At 46.4% G+C, this 25,874-nt stretch overlaps 1 protein-coding gene across 1 annotated transcript in view; it reads left to right on the top strand.

Annotated features, from left to right (window-relative positions):
- GABRR3 (gamma-aminobutyric acid type A receptor subunit rho3) overlaps nucleotides 1-25,874 on the top strand; it is a 600,200-nt gene that overhangs the window by 474,376 nt on the left and 99,950 nt on the right. Inside the window, exon 7 of the mRNA XM_086936148.1 lies at nucleotides 4,584-4,736. Coding sequence (XP_086792274.1) covers nucleotides 4,584-4,736 — 153 coding nt within the window. The remainder of the gene's footprint in view (nucleotides 1-4,583; nucleotides 4,737-25,874) is intronic.

The raw sequence follows: 25,874 nt of genomic DNA, 5'->3' as shown, positions 1-25,874 counted from the left end.
CCCGTGCTTCGCTTTCCGGTGCGCGTACCATGCGCTTACCCCGCGCAAAACGAAAAAAAAATAATAATAATTTAATGCCCCGCAGGACCCTATTTTAGCCCCCACATCAAACCTAGGGGGTCAGAGAGGGTCTACTCTTCCCCCTTATGGTCATTTGCCCCTTTTTTTTTCAAACCCCTTGTGTGTCGATTTTACCGAGACACAAGATGGCGGCCGCTCCAGACTGTTTAGAATGTTTACAGACACCCAAGAGCCAATCAGCTTTCTGCGCACAAGTCGCGTGTCGCGCCAGGAGCGCACTCGGGTGCGCGCACCGGAGAGCGCCTACAGATATATATATTTTTCTGAACCTAAATTACTCAAAATCCACTGGAGCACATATCTTGAGACATAGCAAAGGCACATCGGGCTACCAGTCCCTACAATTTTGCCAAGTTTGATGGAAATCCATTCAGCCGTTCGAGCTAAAAGTGAAATCGACCGCCCTATGGAAAGTAACATGGGGAAAACGCGTTTTGGGACCCCCCTTTTATCTCGGCCCCCGCTTGACATATCCGCCCCAAACTTTCAAGGAAGAACCGGAGCTCGACGAGGCCATTTTCAGGAAATTTTCAGGCAGATTCGTCAACCGGTGCCAAAGTTATTCCAAATAGAATTTTGAGATTTAACATTGAAAAAAATCCTAACTATAACTACCTACTGGCGACCGCCAGTAGGTAATATATATATATATGTATATATATATATATATATATATATATCACTGAAAAACATAGGTTTCCGGGGAGTTATTGTTAGCTGGACATTTCACTCATACAAAACCATATATATATAATAACACCACACTTGACAAATGCAACTGTTAATTGCATGAATCACACTATGAAATAAGACAAGAATACCAGCAAGCTATACTGGACCCACTGCAAGAAATCAGAAAGATATATATACACTAAATACCTAAGTTCATTACACTTGACTGTACACACAGGCACCAACACATAATCACTAGACTTGGATGTGCATACAAAGTCACTCACACACATCACAAGGTCAATACTCAAAGAAATCACACCTCACTGTCGTTCACTAGACATCTTTGCCAACTCAAGCTGGCAGAGCTCTGTGACAACTAGGCAGTGACTTTCAGCAGGGACTCAAATCATCCCAGATTCTATTTTGTGATGACACGTCTGCCCCACAAATGAGCTCCCACTGGCTGCTGAGATGCACCGCCTTTAATACCTTTTACTCAACCTAAGGCAAAGGTTCTAGAAACCTAGCCCCCTTTCTTCTGTAACAAAAAACTGAGCTAACTGTAGTGGTCTGTGTCAAGGTGAAGACAGAAGCTGGCAGGCCCCTGTATTTTGACCCTGAGACAGAGCTGTACATTCCACAAATTTCTCTGGCAACAACAATCTCTGCTCTGAAAGGCACCAAGCACACTTCCCACACATTATCCCAGCAAAGCTTATAAAAGCCTCAGAGGGTATATTCAACAATCTCCTCTCCAAAAACAAAGCAACTTTGTACATGAATACCCCAAACAAATTGAGCACTCTGGGGGCCTGCCTCTTTATGCAAAAAGCTCAAGCAAGACAGAATCAGGATTTAAGATAAGATGAGGGTATGTCAAAGCCAATAGTAAGAACCTCATAAAACTTCCCAATGTACAACACAATGCACATTTGTGCATCACTGTATATAGCATCACATACTTCATCTATCAATGTACAATATAATGTAAATGTAAATGTGTTGTATTTGTATAGCGCGAACAGTAACCCGTAAGCATCCCGGCGCTTGTACTCCTACCACAAGGGAACCCCTCCTGGCTTATCCTTGTGAGGTGTCCACTCCTGGGCAGCCCATGGTGAAACCAGGCATCCCTTGTGTATCGGGGGCCGTTGTGGAGACTAAGCAAGCTATTGCCCAGAGTTGCAGCGTGGGGCCCATGCTTAGATTCGGCACTGAGGCGAGAATATCCGGTCAGAGGAATTTAAGCCCGATCCCGCCGAGGCGGGAATCGAACCCTGGTCCCTGGCCAGCGCTCTGCATCAAGGTCTGCCGCACTAACCATTGAGCCATACTTCTCCACTGAGAAGTGGTGCACATTTGTGCACCACTGCCTATAGCATCACATACTACATCTCTCAATATACAACACAATGCACATTTGTGCACCACTGCCTATTGCATCAAATACTTCATCTCTCAATGAACAACACAATGCACATTTGTACACCACTGCTCATAACACTGCACTTTGGGACCAAACAGTACATTCCATACCTCTCTCTCTCTCATGCTTTTGAATGTACATACCACATGTTCTGTTAATGGCATTGCTGTTGTACTCTGGGACAGCTCCCACTTTGTTAAAACTGCAAGATTACACAGAAGAAATCTTCATGGGAAACATGGCATATGCAGGACGTACATTCAGGCTAGGGTAACATAAAACATTAAAAGACAATTAAATCATGGTAGTCATAGGTCATCACATGGTGTCAAACCGTAAGAGTGTCTCTAGCACTACAACATTCTTGACTTGTTAACCCATGGGCTGGTCAATCAGCTCGGTAATAAACTGCTACTCTTAGTTGATTGAATGTTTTGGTAATGCTAGAGATGAATTCTCTGGTTATAACAAGTGTGTTTATTGCTTAGGTGTGCCTTTGTGTATTGATTGTTTTATTGTGAAAATATTTAAGCCAAACTAAACTGAATTGAAATCAAATGACTTGACTATCTGGGGTATTTTTTCCATTTCATTGAATTATCACACATTGCAACAGTATGAAAACTGTGCATTTGTCAGGTTGAAGCATTCACAGTTGGTTGCTCTGATGCAAAACATGAATGGAATGTGAATGTGCAGGTCTGAGATGGCAGAGCATTTTTTGTGCAAAGTCTGTATTTGACGATAGAGGCCGATGCAAGCATGGAAGATTGGGGAAATGTGTGGACACATTTTGAAAGGCGGTCAAGGTCAGAAGAGGAAAGAAATATGTAATCACTTGTCAGGGCTAACAAACCCAAACCATAACTCCATACCCTCAGCCTATTCACTATAACTCTTAACCCCTATACAAATAAACGCCATCTTTAACCTGTTACCCCAAACCCTTAATACTATTCCCCAACCCTTAGACCGGAAAACGCTGACACTAAACCCTTAAACCCTAACCTCTAACTTCACACCGTTAAACCTTCATCTCTAACCAACTCTTCAAATCTTTAAACATATACTTTAAATCCTATAAACTTAACTCAAAAATCCATACTCTTAACTCCCATACCCCTAATTCTCAGATCCTCCTAATCCTTAACCCCTTAACTCCTAATCCTAACCCCTTGCATCTAAACCTTTATACCTGAAGCCCTTAGCCCTATAACCCAACTCTTAACCCTAAACCTGTAAAGAAAACTCTTAACATCAATACCTCTACTCCTAACTCCTCTCTCACTGCCTGTACTTGAATATATATTTGGTAACAAACACTGTGGGAAGTGTTCTTTTTTATGACTTATTAAGATTAGAACTGATATTTAATAGAAAACAACAACCCTAGCCAAGTAGATATCAAGGGTCCCAATAGGGATCCACAAGTTAGTAGGTGGGTGACTTCAGCCTAGGAAAGTTTTTAAATTGTCTATACAGTCACTTGCTGTTTTTGAGTGTTATCACGTATGAAAATGTAAAATGTATATATATGAAATATGCTCTATAAACACTTATTAATGTGTAAAAAAAAGTATATAAAAAATACCAATAAAAGAATTATGTTCGTAAAATATCAGTAAAGTCTTTGGCTCCGATGTGTCTCTGAAGTCACCCCACCTACTAACTTGTGGATCCCTATTGGGACCCTTGATATCTACTTGGGCAGGGTTGTTGTTTTCTATTTTGTTGTCTAATTTCCCCCTATTTTCCTGCCAAGAATCAAAAATCCCATTTGGGGAACCCCCTTCTATTATATAGAACTGATATTTAAAAAGTATCATATAAGATGTACTGTTTTCAAAGTTGTGAGGCATTAGAAAGTAGGCGGGAAAGGAGGCTATGCTTAAAATTAGCCTCTGTAGAAAACACAATCAAAGGTTTCTGTCAGATTATAGAGCGCAACGTTTGTTTCTCATACTTTGTCATTATATTTTCTAATGCATAAAATTGCTACATCCCAAGATTTGGCAAGAGCGTAGAACAGCAAAGTGCAACCATTACAATGTGCCCTCATACTGGTACTTCAAGCATTACATTATCTATCTTTACCTCGATGACATATGTTACAGTGATGCACATATGTAGTAATCTTCCCAGAATCGGAAGAGGGCACAACGTTTAGTAATCTTCCCAGAATCGGAAGAGGGCACAACGTTTTCTAGTTTCACAGGACAAATAATATAAAATGCAATTTTGTTCATTCTGGTGCAAAAGGCACATGGCACCGAAGCTCTGCTTGGAAATTATTTACAGAAGATAATATTTGCTAAGAGCTTATATCAGAAACACGAGGAATATGCCCTATAGCCTTAAGATTAATATATGACATGTTTCTCCTCTTGTGTATTTCATACAGGTTGGTACAACAGGCTCTTCATCAATTTCATCCTCAGAAGGCATATCTTCTTCTTTGTGTTGCAATCCTACTTCCCGGCTATCCTCATGGTTATGCTTTCATGGGTTTCCTTCTGGATTGACAGAAGAGCTGTTCCAGCTAGAGTGTCACTAGGTAAACATTTATCTCTTATTTTGTTTCTGGAATGTGAAATATTGCTGAGGTACAATGGAGTTAAGGTTATGACTGAGTTAGTGAGTTATTCAAAACACGTACGCATGTCTCTGTTCTATAGCAATCTTAAGACAGTGGAAGCCAGCTGTGTTAGAAATAGCCATTGCTTAAGAGGACTGCTAATACAGTTCAAATTAGATGATTGTCAGAGTTTGGACAGTAATGCGTTCAAAGTTACAGTTTATTGGGCTGCAAAATAGTACCGACCTTTGGTGAAGCACCAACTTTTTAATACTTTTAGCTTTTCATTATCTGTAGGTGAAAGCCTCTTGTGGCCCATACCAAAAATGTACAGAGGGTTTAGAGAACAGCTATTGCTTACCGTTGGTTAGCATTATTGACAATCTCATTAATTTCTTCTTATTTTAATAGCTTCCCCTCCTCTTCTTGCATGCCTGTCCCCTGGAGCATATCCTCTTTACCATACTTTTGGAAAGGGGCGACCACTCGGTCCCCCCGAACGTATGGCAGAGTGCCTCGATCCCCCCGGGAAGACATTTTTGGGCGGGAGGCGCGTCTCGGCTGGTATGCCCGAAGCGGCGTAGCCGGGGCGCGCTTTTTCCCGCCCTTGAGTGGGCTGGCCTAGACACGGACGCCGCCGGCCACGCCCTCGGGGCAGGCAGGGGCGGGTTTACGCCCGCCCTGAAGATGGATAAAAAGAGACGCAAGACCAGAAGACATCCTCTTGTTCCTGTGCTCTGAAGCTGCACCTCCCCGCTGCACGTGAGCTCGAGACGGAACGAAGAGCCAATTTTGAGCGTTTTAATCGTTCTTGTTTTTTTTTTCAGTTACTTTGTTGGAGAATGCCGAAGAAGGTTGGAAAGCGTATGAATACCGACCAGATGCTGCGTGTTCTCATGAAGGAGATGTCCGAGCTAAGGAAGCGGGTGGACATGAATGAAGAAAGGGGTCCAAAACGTCCTTTGGCGGGAGCAGCCCCGGGAGGGAAAAATAAGAGGCCCAGGAGGGGGGCAGCGGGAGAAGAGATTCCCGGTCCCAGTGCTCCGCTCGAGGCTCCAATTCCCGTGCCAGGGGAAGGGAATCCGATCACCCCCGTGTCCGAGGATGATATGTCGCCCGAGTTGGCAGCACAATTGGCAGCGTGGTTGGGAAAAGGTAACGAGGGCGCCACGGCTGTCGAAGCGCAGGAGCTGATTAAGCAATTGCGTGAGAAGCGGGAAGCAGCCAAGGTGCCCGTACCGGCTGCAGTAGGGGACAAGACACCAGGGACGGTTGCGACCACAGAGGCAGCGTCAGGTGCAGGTAAGCGGCCATTGCCGATCGCGAGGGATGAGTCAGCACCCTCTCGGAGAGAAAAGTTGGGGCAACATGTTCCTTTGGCAATTAAGGAGAAGATTTGGGCGGGGGAGTATGTGAACATTTTTTCGTTACTTGTTGATCATTATGAGGTTGAGCATGTAAAGAGTCAGAAGGACCTAATGCACCCGAGTGTTTGGCGCGCAAAGATGGCCGCCTTTAAAGTGAATGAGAATATCGCCAATTGGGGCAATGCCTGGGGAATTTTTACATCAATCCTGGGCGAACGTAGGCCTGAGTTGCTTTCCGAGTTCCCAATATACCAATCACGAATCATGGGGTACTCGACATCGCACCAGGGGAACCATTGGTTTTGTTACGATAATATGTTCAGAAAGGAAAAGGAGCATAATAAAAGTTTAACCTGGGATTGTTATGATGCCTTGACCTGGGATAAAATGAAGGAGTCAGGAATGTTAAAAATGCCGTTGGTAGGAAGTAATGTGGGTGAATCCTCTCGACAATATGCGGGGACGCCCTTTCGATCAGGTTCGGGGTCCGACGATCACTCGAAACCTACCGGCAATACCGGAAGAAAGGGTTTCTGTTTTAATTACAACAGAGGGAAATGTACGAGACCGCAGGGATCGTGTAAATTCAAACATGAATGTAGTGGTTGTGGGTCGTCCCATCCTGAGGTCTCGTGCAGAGCCAGAACGGGTGATAACGGGGGGAGAGGAGGTGCCAAACAGGTCTAATATAGTCCGAGGGGCGCCTTTACCCACTCCCATTGATACCCTGGCAATGATCCCTTGGCTCAGTGATTACCCGGATCGTACTTCTGCTGGGGTGCTGCGAAACGGTTTTTCGTATGGTTTCCGCATCCCGGTAGGGGACTTTCAGGGTGTGGAAAAGTGTACAAACCAACTTTCCGTCCTGCAACATACAACCGTAGTACAGGAAAAGATCCGAAAAGAGGTGACTCGAGGTCGGGTCGCTGGCCCGTTTAGTGTACCCCCAGTTCAGAATTTTGTTTGTTCTCCCTTGGGGGTAGTACCCAAGAAAGACCCTGGAGAGTTCCGACTAATTCATAACTTATCAGCTCCACGAGGTCTTTCCGTAAATGAGGCAATCGATCCAGAAGTGTGTTCGGTGCGGTACGCATCCTTCGATGAGGCCGTAGCCATTTTTAATCGCCTGGGGCCCGGGGCGCTGATGGCGAAGTCAGATATCGAGTCAGCGTTCCGATTGCTCCCGGTACACCCAGACGACCAGCGTCTCCTAGGTTTCATGTTTCAGGGTTGTTATTACATGGATAGGTGTATGCCAATGGGGTGTTCTATATCCTGTGCCTATTTCGAGAAATTCAGTTGTTTTCTACAATGGGTTTTCACAAAGAAAACGGGTTTCCAAGATGTAATGCACTACCTTGATGATTTCTTATTTCTTGGGGCAGCTGGGGGTCTTGAATGTGGCCGGGCCTTGGCCGAATTTTGTGTGTTGATGAAACAGTTAGGCGTGCCATTGGCGCCGGGTAAAACAGTGGGTCCTACGACTTGCCTCGAGTTTCTGGGGATCGAGTTGGACTCCATTGAGGGGTGTTTCCGTTTGCCAGCCGAGAAAGTGTTGAAGTTCAGGGCTGCACTGCAACTGTGTATAAATGCTTCAAAAGTTACGCTGCAACAATTACAGCAAGTGGTGGGACAGTTGAATTTTGCACTGAGGGTGATACCAATGGCCCGCCCCTTTTCCCGTTCAATTGCCCAAGCGATGGTCGGCCTTAAAGAAGGCCATCATCGCACGAGACTATCGGCCGAGATCCGCCAGGACATGCGTATTTGGTTAGCATTCTTGGCGGATTTCAATGGTAGAATCGTCTGGAATAAACCAGCCGTGTCTTCTGAGGAGCTGGGGCTGTGGACAGATTCGGCGGGAAGCATAGGTTTTGGCGCCATTTTCGGCACAAAATGGTCAGCACAAAGATGGCCGACTTGGTGGCATGAGAAGGGTCTAACAAGTAATATTGCTTTCCTCGAGCTGTTTCCCATCTTGGTGGCCTTGAGAACATGGCCCGATGGGTTCAAAAATCACTCGGTCATATTTTGGTCGGACAATATGACTGTGGTCGAGTGCATCAATAGTCAGGCAGCACGTTGTAAACTGATCTTAAGACTACTTAAAGAAATTGTTTTACTATGTATGCAATTGAACGTGCTATTCAGAGCAAAACACGTGCCAGGGGTGATGAATCAGGCAGCTGATGCACTGTCTCGTTTTCAAATGCAGGCTTTTGCTGGTTTCCTTCCCTCAGCGGACCCGGAGCCGGCACCCTTTACCGAGGCTCTCTGGTCTCTCGGTGCCCCGAACTTCGTCACCTCGTGGGAGAGAGTCTAGCACCAAGGACGAGGAAGGCATATGAAGGGGCGTTTCGGGCCTATTTAGCCTTTTTGGGGAGTGATAGAGAGCGACTTTGGGGTCATGAGGAATGGGTGGTGAATTTCCTGATGTCCTTACGTAAGGCCGGGAAATCGGTGGCTACGGCCCAGAGGCATCGTGCCGCCATTTCCTTTGTTGCCAGAGCACACGCTATCCAAGACCCAACAGTGTCCTTCGTTGTACAGAAAGCGCTGCGTGGGTGGCAACGCCTGGAGGGTCGCAGAGTAGATGAAAGGCGCCCGATAGGTTTGGATAGGTTGTCCCAGTTGTTGGCTACACTTCCTGCCACATGTTCATCTCAGTTTGAGGCAGTGCTGTTCCGAGCCGCGTTTACGTTAGCATTTCACGGAGCAATGCGGGTAAGCGAACTAGTGGCAAGGAACAAACTAGATGTGGCGGGGGGTTTGTGCCGGGAACACGTCCAGATCAGGGGAGAAACAATGACTATCTCCTTTGTAAGGTCGAAGACTGACCAGGATGGGATGGGTGACTGCGTCATCATACGCAGGATTCCTGGGTCCTCCATATGTCCGGTAAAGTGTTTAGAGGATTACCTAGCACGAAGGGTGGCATCATGGGAGGGGACTTTATTAAGACACACGGACGCCACCCCACTGACGAAATTTCAGTTTCAGCGGGTGCTTGCGATGTCTGTTGCCGCTGCGGGCTTGAACCCGGGCGAATTTGGGACCCATTCCTTTCGGATAGGGGCTGCTACTGAAGCTACGGCCAGGGGTCTTAATGTTGAGCAAGTGAAACGAGTGGGGCGTTGGTCCTCCAATTGTTATAAAAGATATGTGCGGTTGCACATGTTGTGAAGCTGTAATTATGTACTCTGTACTCACGCTTCTTGTTTTTGTTTGGTTTCAGTTACGCAAGCCTACGAGGCGGGGCGGACTATGCAGTCGACCTTACACCGGGCCAGCGGTCTGACATCACCGGCTGTGAAAAAGGAGGTGTGGGTCGTGGGCCACTCATACGTGAGGCGTGCCGCAGACGTATTCAAAGCAGGTGACATGATTCACGTAGCTGGGGAATACGGGTACAGGATGTCCTTCTACGGAAGGGGCGGTCTCTGTATTGACCAGTTTCAAACATTTTTTGAGGGTTTGTTAGGGCGGACAAGGTCACCGCCGGCTATAGTTATAGTGCATATCGGGGGCAATGATTTGGTCACCATCGGTAGACGACTACTCCTGGAGGCACTGCTTTCCACTGTAAGTTGGTTGGCGAGGAGAGTTCCGGGGTGCACGATTGCTTGGTCCCATTTGATTCCACGAAAGGTGTGGCGGGGGGCTGTCTCTATACCTGCTTTGAATCACTCTGTTAGAAAGCTTAACAATAAAGTGAGTAGGTTGTTCCGTTCCAGGACATTGCATTCTATTTCTCATAGCTGTATTACTGATGACAGGATGTATTCGGGGGATGGTGTGCATTTGTCTTGGGAGGGGAATGAGTTGTTCTTAGGAGATTTTTTAGCATGGTTGAAATCTTTGAAACATGACCTTTAGGTAGGAGTTTTTTGTGGGGGGTCCGGATAGCCGGTCAACTATCCGGCCTGTGGCGGTAAGGTCATGATCGGTGAGCACTAATTGGAAGATCCCTATGAGTGGGCGTCACCCAACACGGATGGGAGCGCTCGGGGGAGGTGGCCTTTGGCCCCTCAACGGGGAGGCGGTCCCTTCTAAGGATGGGTCGCCGGAAGAAGAGGAAAGGCGGTCAAGGCCCCTTCCTGTGTAGGAGGGGTTACAGCCCCCTCCTGGGGAATTTCCCGGGGCCGGTGACATCTGCGACGGCAGATGAGGTAAGTTGTGTGGGGTTGGGGGGAGGTCTACGATACCTTCTAGATACCTCACACGAGTTTTCGAACGACCTTTAACTGGCGTCGAGTTGATAAGTGCCCCCGTCAAGACAAGGGAAATTGTAGTAGTTGCACGTGAGTACGCCTCAGTGATGTCGCCCCTCCCAAGTGGGGGGGGTATGTCTGGTTAGGGATCTTGACACCAGTTACGACCTTGCCGTTGGCCCTTAAACGTTAGGATGTACAATTTCAATATTTCAAGTAAATGTTTTTGTAGGATGTTAGATCGGCTAGGAGAACCTCTGTATTAGAGAATCTGTTAAGGTTAGCCAAACATCGCAGTGTGGTATGAAATTGTACATTAATTTTAAATGTTCTAATTTTTTGTTTTAATAAATACGGCCGGGAGGGTCACTCCCTCCCACTTCCAAAAACTTCAAGAACCGTTTCCGGTTTCCCTCATTTGGGGATTGTGTTGAGAGGGGGTGGCGGGTATCTCAGCCATATGGAAAGGGGCGACCACTCGGTCCCCCCGAACGTATGGCAGAGTGCCTCGATCCCCCCGGGAAGACATTTTTGGGCGGGAGGCGCGTCTCGGCTGGTATGCCCGAAGCGGCGTAGCCGGGGCGCGCTTTTTCCCGCCCTTGAGTGGGCTGGCCTAGACACGGACGCCGCCGGCCACGCCCTCGGGGCAGGCAGGGGCGGGTTTACGCCCGCCCTGAAGATGGATAAAAAGAGACGCAAGACCAGAAGACATCCTCTTGTTCCTGTGCTCTGAAGCTGCACCTCCCCGCTGCACGTGAGCTCGAGACGGAACGAAGAGCCAATTTTGACCCACCCACCAGCCCCTGAGGACAGCTAGTTGTTTTAATAAAGTTGATCAGTTATTCTATTTTTTTTTTTTTTCAGGTTGTTTTTGGGTGTGATATTGATATGGAATGTGTAATAAAGATTGGTATAATGTTACGAGTTGGTGATTAAAGAATGTCGGATTTGAGGTCCATTTGGACACAGGTTTTCGGTCATAGTGGCCAATGTAGTTTCGTTTAGTTAGCACTTGTCGTATTTATTTCGGTCAGGCGGTAGGCGGTAAGGTCATGATCGGTGAGCACTAATTGGAAGATCCCTATGAGTGGGCGTCACCCAACACGGATGGGAGCGCTCGGGGGAGGTGGCCTTTGGCCCCTCAACGGGGAGGCGGTCCCTTCTAAGGATGGGTCGCCGGAAGAAGAGGAAAGGCGGTCAAGGCCCCTTCCTGTGTAGGAGGGGTTACAGCCCCCTCCTGGGGAATTTCCCGGGGCCGGTGACATCTGCGACGGCAGATGCGGTAAGTTGTGTGGGGTTGGGGGGAGGTCTACGATACCTTCTAGATACCTCACACGAGTTTTCGAACGACCTTTAACTGGCGTCGAGTTGATAAGTGCCCCCGTCAAGACAAGGGAAATTGTAGTAGTTGCACGTGAGTACGCCTCAGTGATGTCGCCCCTCCCAAGTGGGGGGGGTATGTCTGGTTAGGGATCTTGACACCAGTTACGACCTTGCCGTTGGCCCTTAAACGTTAGGATGTACAATTTCAATATTTCAAGTAAATGTTTTTGTAGGATGTTAGATCGGCTAGGAGAACCTCTGTATTAGAGAATCTGTTAAGGTTAGCCAAACATCGCAGTGTGGTATGAAATTGTACATTAATTTTAAATGTTCTAATTTTTTGTTTTAATAAATACGGCCGGGAGGGTCACTCCCTCCCACTTCCAAAAACTTCAAGAACCGTTTCCGGTTTCCCTCATTTGGGGATTGTGTTGAGAGGGGGTGGCGGGTATCTCAGCCATATGATAGGATGACTTGTTATTTCCACTGTTCACTTTAAGGTGACTTCTTTTTTGTGTTTAATTAAGCACTCCATGAAAGTGAATGTGTTTTCCTGCCCCCTCTCTCTCTCTCTCTCTCTTTCTCTCTCACTCTCTCTATCTGTGCTGCTTACCTTCCTTCAAACACCCACCCCCATTGATTTCCCTTTACCGCCTCCATCCATTCTTCCGTTGCTCCACTACTCCTCACAGTCCTCAAAACAAATCTTTCATTTCATTTGACTTTTTGGGGAGGGTGGTAGATGGCATGTGTGCCTGTCCTCTCTAAAAGCCAATAATTTAATGCAGCTCTGTTGCTTCCTCACCCCCTACCCACGCCTCACATAGCTTCCCCCTAACAGCTTCTCCATTGCTCTAACCCCCTCTAAGTCAGTTGATTTTTTAAAATTCTTTTTATGAAGGGCCCGGCAACTGCTGTTTGGTGCTGGCTCACTCGGCTATCCCAAAGGCACCTTGGCACCAGTTAACTGTCATATTTTTTTCATTTACTAATCTAAGTGGCATTCACACATTAAAAAAGTATACCTGCATCATTCCATAGGCCCCATGCACATGGACATGTCACCACGCATGCCCTTCTACAAAATGACGTGGCCAGCCAAAGCAGCGTGTCATCACACCTTTCTCTTTTGTGGCTGATGCCTTATGGTATCAGCAAACAACATTTAGCTTTTTGCAGATGCTGCATAGCATTGACAAAAAATATTGGCAAAGCCAATAGGTCAACAAGATGAAAGTGCATGTGTCTTCCTGTCCTCCCCCCTCTCTCTCTCTCTTTCTCTCTCTCACTCTCGATCTCGCTCTCTCTCTCTCTCTCTCGCTCTTTCTCTCTCTCTCTCTCTCTCTCTCTCTCTCTCTCTCTCTCTCTCTATATATATATATATATATATATATATATATATATATATATATATATATATATATATATATATATCTGCAATACCTCGCAGACTTTCACCGTTCCTAAGCGAAAAAACAAGGCAAGGACCACTTCTTGTAGTTTTCTGCAGTGTTTATTAACCCCAACAGCTAGTCATGACGCGTTTCGGCCGTCCCTGCGGCCTTGGTCACATGACGATGCCATAAATTCAACCTCCTTTTAAAGTGCAAGTGCTCACATATACAAATGGACATAGAAAAAATACTATCCTTTTAAATACAGTGAAAGTAATGGAGCATTTATAACCGTTTAAATACGTTTACATATACACATTTTTGAACCACTCTCATTATGCAAATAATTTGTACCATATTCAGAAAAAACTACATTCCTTCAACAAATAAAGTTTTTGAAAAATTAACTGCATGAATGCTTTAGAGTTTCTGAACCTATTTTCAACTCTATTTATCCATTTGTAAAACTCTTTAATTATAATCCGTGCTCACCCTATCGTGCTCAAACCATAATAAATGAAACAAATTCTCAAATAACATTTTCATCATACTTATTTACAATTAACCATATGAGAAATTACAAAATATTTTAACCTCAATACAATTCCACTGGTGTATTTGGGGGTCACTAAATCATATAGATAGTGAAATTTCCCGTTGCTGTTCATGAGTGTTTATCATTTTCTAACACCTTAGTCCTCCACAGATTATCTGTGGCACTTATTGCTGCCCATAGTGCCTGTTTCATAAACATTTCACTTAATTTTATAGTGGGATCCCCCACTGTAAATCCTTTAAAGTGAACTCATGCAAAGGTGCAAATTAGATAAAGTGACTCATGCTTACATCATTTAGTGAAATTGTTGTATAAATATTTTACATGTCTCCTTTCAATTAGGTTAAAAGTGAAATTCATTATAGCGCATAGTTGTTAGAAACATCTTGGAGGATAATTCATAAATAAAAAGTTCATATAAGGGACATATTTATGTTAATTTATACAGTACTACATGTTAATTAGCAGTTTTTTACTTGATAACTGCAAAGATCTAAAACACTCTAGTAGATACAAACATCATCAACTAAAATACTCTACCACATTACAATTTCATAGTTATAAAAGGAGGAAGTCGGTGACACAATTAAAACCAGCTAAAAAAGACACCTGGATAAAACTACCCTGATATCTACAGTCCGCCAGAGATAATTGATCGTTAATTTCAATTGATTAATACTTGCACTCTGTCCAAAAACTAAAATGGTTTTAAAAGACAAATTAATATGAGTACAAAATATGTGCAAATCTAGCAATTGGATATCCCTAAATTCCTCCTTATTGTAAAATGGGTATTTTGTTGCTGTGTTTTGTTGTTAATTACACAAATGCCTATGGAGGACCTTACATATGTTGCTGATAACATCTCATAAATATGTATGGAGGTCCTCCGTGGTATTTAATCCCCCGGGCCATTTGGCATCAAATTCCAGGATGTAGTTTGTTTCAGTTTTACGCATATGGGCCTCCCTATCTCCCCCTCTTTTTGTGGCAGGGATTGACTCAATAGCATAGTATTTTAAACACTGAGGTTTGCTATTGTGGAAGGCCTCAAAGTGCCTGGCAACTGGATAACTTTGATCTTTGTTAGTTATCGCACGCACGTGCTTCAGGATACGTTTGTGGATAGGTAGTTTTGAACTCCCTACATATTTTAGCCCACAATCACATTCCAAGATGTATATACAGAATTCCGTTTTACAGGTCAGATGTTGTTTGATTTCCCTCGTAATTTTTGGGATAACCGTGGTGTATTTTTTGGTGTTGACACCATGCTGGTGTTATGCTTGACACGAAGGTTGCCCCAGAAGTACCAGGTAGGTGATGCTCTTTCCCTATATCCCCTAACCGGTTCACCATCCGCCAGAATATAACACTGCACCGGAGTAGTGATGCCCGTCAGGGGAACACAGGGAGACAAAACAAGGAAAGTGGGGGACAAAAGAATATGTAGATGTCTTCTTTACACCTGAAGGAGTAATTCCTGGAATCACAGAACGTCTGAATATCAGCTTCCTAGGGGAATGTAAGGAACACAGGTTAGTGCAGCAATTCTAAGTGTAATTGGGAAGTGCAATAATAGAGCGAACAGATACCTACAGAATTGGGGTGCAAGTGCTAATCCGTGTACTTGTATAATGTGGAGGGAATGGTATCCAGGAATCGCAACTCTGTCTCCTGTAGACCACACAACAAAGTGAGGAAGCCTGTCTCAAAACGTATGCAGGAATAATGAGCAAATACCTGCTCCTGCGTACCTGTGTATATAAACAATGAGCCTCGAATAACCTGGAACTGGAATCAATACTCCTCCAGTTCCCGGTGACTTAGTATCAAAACCGGGACTAGCATCAATACTCAACTAGTCCCGACTTTACCAAAAACAAAGTAAAGACACGCAGTCTAAATGTCCCCACTATCTGTATGGAGATCTAACGAAAATCAAACAATAATCAAAACAACTCATCCCTAGAAGTCAGGGATACCTTCAGGACTCTTAAAGAAAACCGGAACGCGTGTAACAACATGACACGCTTCCGAAAATAACCAAAATGCCAATGCGCGCACAATCAGATAACAGCAAGGGCCGATAGTACCTTAAGTGAAGTACCGACGCCCGGCGAAGACCCGACGGATCCCGCAGCTCGCCACCACCGTGACCCGGATCCGCAACACAGGAACCAGCAAAGGACACCGGAACGGAACGCGAAGCGTTTACTGCAGGGAAGGGGGGTGGTTAAATGACGCGTCGGTACTCTCTGCGCATGCGTGTCTCTTCGCGCCTGCGCTGTAGACTTGCCAACCAGCAGGGGCTGACATTTGCCAACCAGGCGTTCGTTTACAGGCACGACAGTACACCCCCCCCTACTCCACCGCCAATCGGTTTGGGTTTATTTGGATGTCTGCGATGGAATAGGCGTAACAACCTGGGTGCATGTATCTGACTTGCAGGTTCCCAGCTACGTTCCTCGATACCATACCCTTTCCAATGAATCAGGTATTGTAGTCTGCCTCTACTACGTCTGGAATCGATAACTCTTTCCACTTCATATTCCTCTTCTGCGTCTACTATCACCGGACTCGGACGTGTTTGGATGCGTGTATCTGGTGCAACGGGTTTGAGGAGGGATATGTGGAAGACTGGGTGTATCTTCATTGTTGGAGGCAGGTCTAGTTGTAACGCTACAGGATTTATGACCTTGGTTACATGAAAGGGTCCCACAAATTTAGGTCTGAATTTACAAGAACCTCTCAAGGCCAAATATCTCGTGGAAAGCCACACTTTGTCTCCTGCTTGGTACATAGGCCCTGGTTGTCTATGGGTATCTGCGTCTTTCTTATATGTGGCCTTAGCTCTGTCTAAATTGTCTTGTATAGCAGTATGTGTTGTCTGGATTTTCAGTACCAAAGAGGTGACGGAGGGAGTGTTACAAGCTACTGACAGAGGAATGGGCAAGACTCTGGGATGAAAACCATGGGATCCATAGAAGGGTGTAAACAAGGTGGAAAAGTGATGGCTGTTATTGTACGATAGCTCGGCTAACCAAATCATTTCATCCCACTCCTGATTTGACTGAAGAGACTGGCATCTCATAAATTGTTCCAAGCTCTGATTGACTCGTTCGGTTTGTCCATCCGTCTGAGGATGATGACTTGAAGACAACCGAACCTCAATCTGCAATAATGTACACAATTGTCTCCAGAACTTGGATACAAATTGCATTCCTCTGTCCGTGATAAGCACAGAAGGAATGCCATGAAGTCTAATGATGTTCTGTAAAAAGACTTGTGCCAGAATGCTTGCTGTAGGGAGACCCGTCAATGGTATGAAATGGGCAGATTTGGTGAATAAATCCACTACTACCAGTACAGTGTTGTTACCCTTCTTAGTGCGTGGCAATTCAACGATGAAATCCATAGACACCGTATGCCAAGGGCTTGGAGGCGAGGGAATAGGACATAAAAGGCCTACTGGTTTGGTGTGAGAGGCTTTGCCTTGTGCACAAATAGCGCATGTTTTAACAAATCCTTGTACGTCCTGATTAAGGGATGGCCACCAACAATAGCGCTTCACCAACTCTACCGTCCTCTTATATCCAGGATGAACAGCTATGCCTTGTGTATGACACCAGTTCATTACAGTCTGTCTCTGAGAAACGTCAGGTAAGTATAGCCCATTGTGCACATAATGTAACCCACGTCGAGTCTGAGTGATCTGAGTCTTGAGAAAGGCGTCCACCTCTGGTTTTTGCTGAGCGCTAGCTACTTCACTCAGGAACTGTTCCTCTGTGACTGTACCACCTATGATTTTCTTAGCCTCTATAATGGAGGGGGGATGTTCATCTATCGGTGGACTATCAAACCCCAAACGGGATAAGGCATCGGCTTTCCCGTTCTTCCTTCCTGCTCTAAAATGGATTTCGAAATCATAGCCACCAAAAAACTGAGTCCACCGCAACTGTCTCATGGACAATGCTTTTGTGGTTTTCAGGTATTGTAAATTGCGATGGTCTGTTATGATGGTGACTGTATACCTGGAACCCATCAGATATTGCCTCCATTCTTCTAGCACCTTCTTTATTGCAAGCAACTCTCTTTCACCGATAGCATAGTTGATTTCTGCAGGTGTGAGCTTATGGGAGTAATAAGCTACAGGATGTAATTCCCCTGTTTCAGGGTTGGCTTGAGATAATACTCCTCCTACTGCCGCTTGAGAGGCATCAACCTCTACCACAAAGGGACTTTGCTGATCGGGATGTCGAAGTATCGGGCCTCAGTAAAGGCTTTCTTCAATACCAAAAAAGATTGTTCTGCCTCTGGGGACCATACAAAAGAAGTATCCTTTCTCAAGAGCTTGGTGATGGGGGTTACAATTTCAGAAAAGTGTTCAATAAACCGCCTGTAAAAATTGGCAAAGCCCAGAAATCTTTGTATGTCCTTCACTGAAGTGGGAGAGGGCCATTGAACCACAGCTTGTACCTTGTGAGGATCCATCTGCAACCCCTGGGAGGATAAAATGTACCCCAAGAAGGTCACCTTGGACCTGTGAAAGAAGCATTTGTCTAGTTTACAGTACAGGTAATTATTCTCTAAGCGTTGTAATACCTCTTGAACATGACCCTCATGTTCCTTCAATGTTGCTGAATAGATAAGGAGATCATCAATGTATGCAATGACGCAGCTATCCAGTAGGTCTTTCAATACATCGTTAATGAAATATTGAAACGCGGAAGGCGCATTGCAGAGCCCAAATGGCATCACCATATATTCGTACAATCCATATTTAGTGCAAAACGCCGTTTTCCACTCATCTCCTTCTCGTACTCTCACTAGATGATAAGCCCCTCTAAGATCTAATTTGGTAAAATACTTGGCATTCTTGACTTGATCTAGGAGAGAGGAGATGAGTGGTAACGGATATCTGTTCTTTATGGTTACTGCATTAAGGGAACGATAGTCAATGCAGCAACGCAAACCACCCTCCCGTTTAGGAATAAAAAAGAGTGCAGATGATGCTGGAGATCTGGATACTCTAATGAAGCCAAGGTCCAGCATTTTATCCAAATATTCTCGGAGATAGATATTCTCCTTTTCAGTCAAGGCATATACTCTGCTCGTTGGAATACGAGCTCCTGCCTGTAGGTCTATTCTACAGTCATACACCCTATGAGGGGGTAGACTGGTGGCTTCCTTGGCATCAAAAATCGAGGAATACCGGTGATATATCTCTGGTAGCTTTGCATCAGGCTGGTCAACTTGTTCGTCTATTTTCACGTCCCCTGGTTCCTGATCTACTGGAGTCTTCAAAGGTTCCCTCTCTGTAGTATGTAAGATAGTGAGGGGTGTACTGACCAGTATAGAAACAATGTTGTTCTTGTGATCTTGACAAGACACGTCATTGAACATGATCTCTTCCTTCTGCCAATTAATGGTAGGGTTGTGATGTCTTAACCAGGGGAGACCTAAAACCACTGGGAATTGCGGGGATTGAATGATATCAAAACAAAGGGATTCCCTATGGGCATCTGCAATAGTTACCTCCAATGCTTCTGTAGTATGTGTTATGGGGCCAGATTTTAAAGAACTCCCATCAATGGTATATACCTCTTCCAGGGTTGTTTTAGGTATGTAGGTAAGATGATTTTCTTTGGCCCACTTCCCATTAATAAAGTTACCGGAAGCTCCGGAGTCAATCATTATTGCGACTTCTAGCTGTTGAGTTGGGCTTTGCAACAAAGAAGGTACAAAGAAATGGCTCTGTGAGTGAACTAATGAGGAGACAATGGATCCTGAATGACCCGAGGCCTTAGTCTCTCTGGGCTTCGGGTCCTCTAGTTTTCCGACTGTCTCTTTGATTTTGGTTTAACGGGGCAATCCCTCAGAAAATGTCCAGCTTTACCGCAATACAGACACAATTTAAGGTTCCTTCTGCGCTGTTTTTCCGTTTCACTAAGGGGGCCCTTAACACTCCCAATCTGCATAGGTTCAGTACCATCGGTACTCCCTTCGGGTTCGGACTTGCTTTCTTTGACTTGTATCCTATTGAAGTCGCCTTTAGACTTATCCTTCCTTCTCTCACCTAAACGGTGATCCAATTTTACTACTAGGTCAATGAGCTCCGGACATGTGTCTGGGGGGTCCACTACATGAGCTAAGGCGTCTTTTAACTCATCACGCAGTCCTTTATAAAACAAGGCGCTGCGCTTCTCACGAGGCCATTCTGCTTCTGCCACTAGACGGTGGAAAGTGGATATGTATGTGGCTAGATCTTTGGACCCCTGTTTAAGTGTCAAAAGCTCGGTATCTGCTGCATGGGTAAATGTGTGTTTGTCAAATAATTTCCTTAATTCCCTCTTGAATGCATTGTAGTCTAGAAGAAGGGGATCATCTCTCTCTATAAAGGGTATAGCCCAATTAGCCGCAGGGCCTCCTAAGTATGACAAAACGAAGGCCACCTTGGCTTGATCAGTGGGGAAGCAGGTCGCTTTACACATGAAATGTAGCTGGCACTGACTAATGAAAGCGGCACATTTGGCTGGGTCACCGTTGAATCTTTCGGGAGGAGCTAAGGGTATAGGGGGGGGAGGAGTAACTACTTGTATGACAGGCGTTTGTGATCCTGCACTTCCTGCCCCACCATCTAAGTCCATCCTATCCAATCTATCAGATAATGCTTGGGTTTCTCTCTGAAGATTACCCATCATGTTCGCCAAATCACCTAAAGTCACCTCCATGGTACTTGGGTAGCAAATCAATTAGGCTTCGCGTTCTGTTATGCTTGACACGAAGGTTGCCCCAGAAGTACCAGGTAGGTGATGCTCTTTCCCTATATCCCCTAACCGGTTCACCATCCGCCAGAATATAACACTGCACCGGAGTAGTAATGCCCGTCAGGGGAACACAGGGAGACAAAACAAGGAAAGTGGGGGACAAAAGAATATGTAGATGTCTTCTTTACACCTGAAGGAGTAATTCCTGGAATCACAGAACGTCTGAATATCAGCTTCCTAGGGGAATGTAAGGAACACAGGTTAGTGCAGCAATTCTAAGTGTAATTGGGAAGTGCAATAATAGAGCGAACAGATACCTACAGAATTGGGGTGCAAGTGCTAATCCGTGTACTTGTATAATGTGGAGGGAATGGTATCCAGGAATCGCAACTCTGTCTCCTGTAGACCACACAACAAAGTGAGGAAGCCTGTCTCAAAACGTATGCAGGAATAATGAGCAAATACCTGCTCCTGCGTACCTGTGCATATAAACAATGAGCCTCGAATAACCTGGAACTAGAATCAATACTCCTCCAGTTCCCGGTGACTTAGTATCAAAACCGGGACTAGCATCAATACTCAACTAGTCCCGACTTTACCAAAAACAAAGTAAAGACACGCAGTCTAAATGTCCCCACTATCTGTATGGAGATCTAACGAAAATCAAACAATAATCAAAACAACTCATCCCTAGAAGTCAGGGATAACTTCAGGACTCTTAAAGAAAACCGGAACGCGTGTAACAACATGACACGCTTCCGAAAATAACCAAAATGCCAATGCGCGCACAATCAGATAACAGCAAGGGCCGATAGTACCTTAAGTGAAGTACCGACGCCCGGCGAAGACCCGACGGATCCCGCAGCTCGCCACCACCGTGACCCGGATCCGCAACACAGGAACCAGCAAAGGACACCGGAACGGAACGCGAAGCGTTTACTGCAGGGAAGAGTGGTGGTTAAATGACGCGTCGGTACTCTCTGCGCATGCGTGTCTCTTCGCGCCTGCGCTGTAGACTTGCCAACCAGCAGGGGCTGACATTTGCCAACCAGGCGTTCGTTTACAGGCACGACAGCTGGCATGCTTTACACGCAAAGCATTTGTAAAACCCTTTGCTTATAGGGCGCCAGGGTTCCTTGCCAAAACATTCCTTGCTTTTCTTTGTTAGGATAGAGCCCAAACTCATACCCTTTCGGTAGGTTATTGAGGGATTAGTGGGCATCAAACTCCCTATAACTGGATCATCCTGCACAAAGTGCCAGTTGCGCCTTATTATACTCCTGAGTTCTTTTTCTTGTCTGGAGTATGTCAATACTAGTCTGACTGAATTACAATCTGTACTCTGAGCCTGGCTCGCTTTTTCACTGGACTTTAGTAGATCACCTCTAGCTTTTAGTCGTGACTTCCTGATGGCGGTTTCTACTATTCTAGCCCCATATCCTCTTTCCACAAATCTACAAAAACTTTCTTGTTGCTTAACCTGCATATCCTCTTCATTACTGCATATATGGCGGATGCGTAGCATCTCACCGTACGGGATTGATTTTATCAGGTGTTTTGGGTGGGCACTTGTAGCATGTAAAAGAGTATTCCCCGCCGTAGGTTTTCTAAAAAGGGTAGTACTAAGAACATATACATATATATATCTGTGCTGCTTACCTTCCTTCTAACACCCACCCCCCATTGTTTTCCCTTTACCGCCTCCATCCACTCTTCCGTTGCTCCACTAGTCCTCACAGTCCTCAAAACAAATCTTTTCATTTAATTTGACTTTTTTGGGAGGGTGGTGGATGGCATTTTTTCCTGTCCTCTCTTAAACCCAGTGATTTCATGCAGCTCTGTTGCTCCCTCACCCCCCACCCATGCCTCGCATCGCTTCCCCCTAACTGCTTCTCCATTGCTTCCACCTCCTTTAAGTCAGTTACATTTTTTATTTCAAATCTTTTTTTATTTTCCAGCAAAAACACACACCACAGGAGTTTTGGCTACACAGCAGTAAGCCTACAACCCTCTCCAGGGCCACGTGATTGGACAGTGCGTCAGGTCACTAAAAAACTAAGGAGAAAATTAGACTGTACACAGTGTTGCGCCTACAACCCCTGAGGGGCCGGCCGCGTTTATATTGCAGAATGTGGTATCGGCTGGTCCTGTGGGGCGGCGAGACCCTTAATGTCCACCTGCGTGACAAACTAGCAACTAGCCCAAATTCAACAATCAACCCAATGGGGCCCAGGGCCCAGAAAATGATAGGGGTAAGAGAGGGAAGAATAGACAAAGAGAGGTGAGCGAAAGGAAAGAGGAAGGGACAGAATAGCGCGAGTAAGAGCGGCGTGTGCAGGGGAGGGGGAAGAGGGGCAAGAAGTCCGACCCAGTGTCGGCGGCATTGGGGCGCGTTGCAGGGGGCAGCTATGGGATCAATCTGCTCGGGTCAGGGGGGATAATAGCATCCTCAAAAAGGTGCCGCGTCCTAAGTTTGATGGGCATATGGCGCGCACGTTCAACAGCACAGAGGTATTTGACTATGGGTTGCCAAACAGCCTTAAAGCGGGTGTCACGCGCCTGCAGCCGCGCTGTAAATAGCTCCATAACGACAACATGCCATATGCGCACAAACCAGGCTGCGATTGGAGGAGCTTCGGTTTTTTCCAGTACAGAACTATAAGCTGTTTGACAGCTCCCAACATTTGGAGCGCCAAGGTCCAATCGCTCCTGGTCAGGGCCTTCAGGCCAGCAGGCTTAACACCCAGCAGGATTGTACTCGTGGTCTCAGGCTAAGGGAACCCCAGCACCCCCCTGATGTGGCTAAGGACCTCTTTCCAGAATAAAGTCAGCACGGGCATGCCCACCAAATATGTATGAGATCCCCCGTTGCAGATCGGCACCTCCAACACAAAGGAGAGGATGTGGGAAACATCTTGTGGAAACGCTGGGGAGTGTAATACCACTGGGTCATGAGCTTATCTGCGTTTTCCCACTGCGGGTTGCTACGGTACACTTTGGCGATATCCTGCCAGAGCCTACGCCACTGTGCAGGTGTAATGTTATGTTATGTTATGTTAATCGGACTTTTATAGCGCGCAGCTGCCCCAGCAAAGGGGCGTCCCGGCGCTGTGATCAACAGAAAACCAGCTGTCAGAGAGAGTAGACGGCAGCTGAAAAAAGTTGCAGAGCAGTGACAGAACCTAGATTCTGGGTGGAAAAAGGTAGGTCTTGATCGACCTCCTGAAAGAGATAAGGTCATTCAGGGCACGGATGTGGCTGGGTAGTGAGTTCCAGAGTTTCGCCGCTAAATAGCGGAAGGACCGCCCTCCTATTCTACAGCGTTTGAAGCGTGGCACCGCAACCAAGCCTTGTCCTTTGGATCTTAAAGAGCAGGAGGGGACATAAGGGGTCAGGAGGGTCTCAAGGATTTTAGGGGTGCCCTGCTTAAGAATTTTGAAGGACAGTCATAGCGTCTTAAACTGAATCCTTTGGATCATTGGGAGCCAGTGAAGTTTCCGAATGGTCTCCCTCGCAGAGCAGAACCTGGGTAGGCCTACCAAGGCCCTAGCTGCAGCATTCTGTATGCGCTGCAACTGGGTGACTTCCGCTAGGTTAGCCCCCAGCAGGAGGGAACTGTCATAGTCCAGCCGGGACATTATGGGAGCCTGAATTATAAGCTGCCTAGTGGACGCATTGAAGAATTTCAAGATTGGTCGAAGACCGCGCAAAATGCAAAAACAAGTTGCAGCCACTTTTTTAGTGTGGCTGGAGAAACTGAGGGAGGGGTCAAATCAGACTCCCAGATTTTTCACCTCAGTCACCGGTATGGGTGTCAGACCCAACACCGAGGGCCACCACTGTTCTCCCCACAGTTGGCTGTTCTTGCCAACGATCATGACCTCCGTTTTGTTGGCATTCAGCTGGAGATAATTAGCTGACATCCAACCTGCCACAGCTGCCAAACCATCCCTGAACCTTAAGGCCTCATGGTCTGAGTCCCCAGAGAGTGCAACTGCCAACGGCTGCACATAAAGATTGAAGAGCGTGGGGCTCAGCGCCGACCCCTGAGGCACTCCCTGCTCAACAGGATAATCCTGGGACTGGAAGGGAGGTGTAGCTACCCGGAACGATCTTCCTGCCAGGAACGATCTAAACCATTCAAGGGCCAGACCCGAGATCCCAGCCTCCTCCAAGCGATGAAGCAAGACCACGTGTGAAACTGTGTCAAGGGCGGCACTAAGATCTTGAAGAACCAGTGCCGCTGTTTGACCGGAGTCAAGCACGGATCGCATATGTTCTGTCATGGCAAGGAGGTCGGTTTTGGTACTGTGGCCTGCCCGGAACCCGTTCTGGGAGGGATCCAGAGAGTTATTAGTCTGGAGATGTTTAGTGAGTATGCTGTTGACATGAGCTTCAGCCACCTTAGCAGCCCAGGGGACCAGGGAGATAGGCCGGTAGTTCTCCGGTTTACTCGGGTCCAGTGAAGGCTTCTTCAGGATTCTTCAGGGTCGGGGTTACAAAGGCTTGTTTCCATTTGGCGGGGACTATGGCAGAGATGAATGAGGCATTAATAAGTTGGCGCAAGGGGGGGAGGCACAGCGAGGCAGAGTCTCTGAATTGTGCGGGCCTGAGCGGATCGTCGGATGTCCATGTCCGACAGGGCCTACCATCTGCCCTGGTAAGGATAGGAGGGCGGCGTTTGTGTATGTTGTAGGATCTGGTAGATCTGGGATGTTAACCCCTTCGATTCAACAGGGTCTCGGACCAACCATTCAAAAGGGGTAAAGGCGCGCGTAGCCACCTGGTACATTTCCTCCTCCGTCACCCAATGTCGCAGCTGGGCATATTGTAACTGCGCCGCAAAAGGTACACGGAACTCCTTCCTACATTGAGAAAAGGATTTAAGCTTACCCTCCTCGAACAGATCAGTGATCACCCTGCAGTCCCCGTGTGTCCACTTGGCGAAGGCTCATGATTGGTGTGCCAGTGGGAAAGGGAATGCCGTGAGGCCTCTTTGCACAGCCACATTATCCCATATGTCTAGCACCGTCTTTGTGGGCACTGCTATGTAAGGGCTCTTGGAGCGCGCCGCCCGCTGATACCAGACCAGATCCCAGATGGTTTGCCCCGTCACCACCCGGCCCATGTGGAGCCACCCCTTTTCACTCTCTGTCACTCCCCACTCTACCAGAAATCGGAGATGCAAGGCCCAGTAGTATTCCACTAGGTCGGGGCAGGCTAGTCTCGACCTATCTCTCGGTGTCATTAGAAGCTTCTGTGAAAACTGGGGTCTTTTTCCACCCCAGATAAAGTTTGTGAGGGCGCGCTGAAGGTCTCGTATTTTTTAGGGAGGATCGTCATTTTAACGGCTTTGAGTCTGCCCAACAACGACAGCACTAGGGGTTTCCACTTCCGCAAGTCTTTAAGAACCAACCGCCGACATTCCCACCAATTGACTTGCGTCCATGTGTCCAAAGAGGGAGTTACCTGGAGACCGAGGTAGCGGATGCCTTG

This window comes from Lissotriton vulgaris, chromosome 8 (assembly GCF_964263255.1).
Source record: "Lissotriton vulgaris chromosome 8, aLisVul1.2, whole genome shotgun sequence".
Taxonomy (NCBI): domain Eukaryota; kingdom Metazoa; phylum Chordata; class Amphibia; order Caudata; family Salamandridae; genus Lissotriton; species Lissotriton vulgaris.
This window is presented reverse-complemented; position numbering and strand designations above follow the sequence as displayed.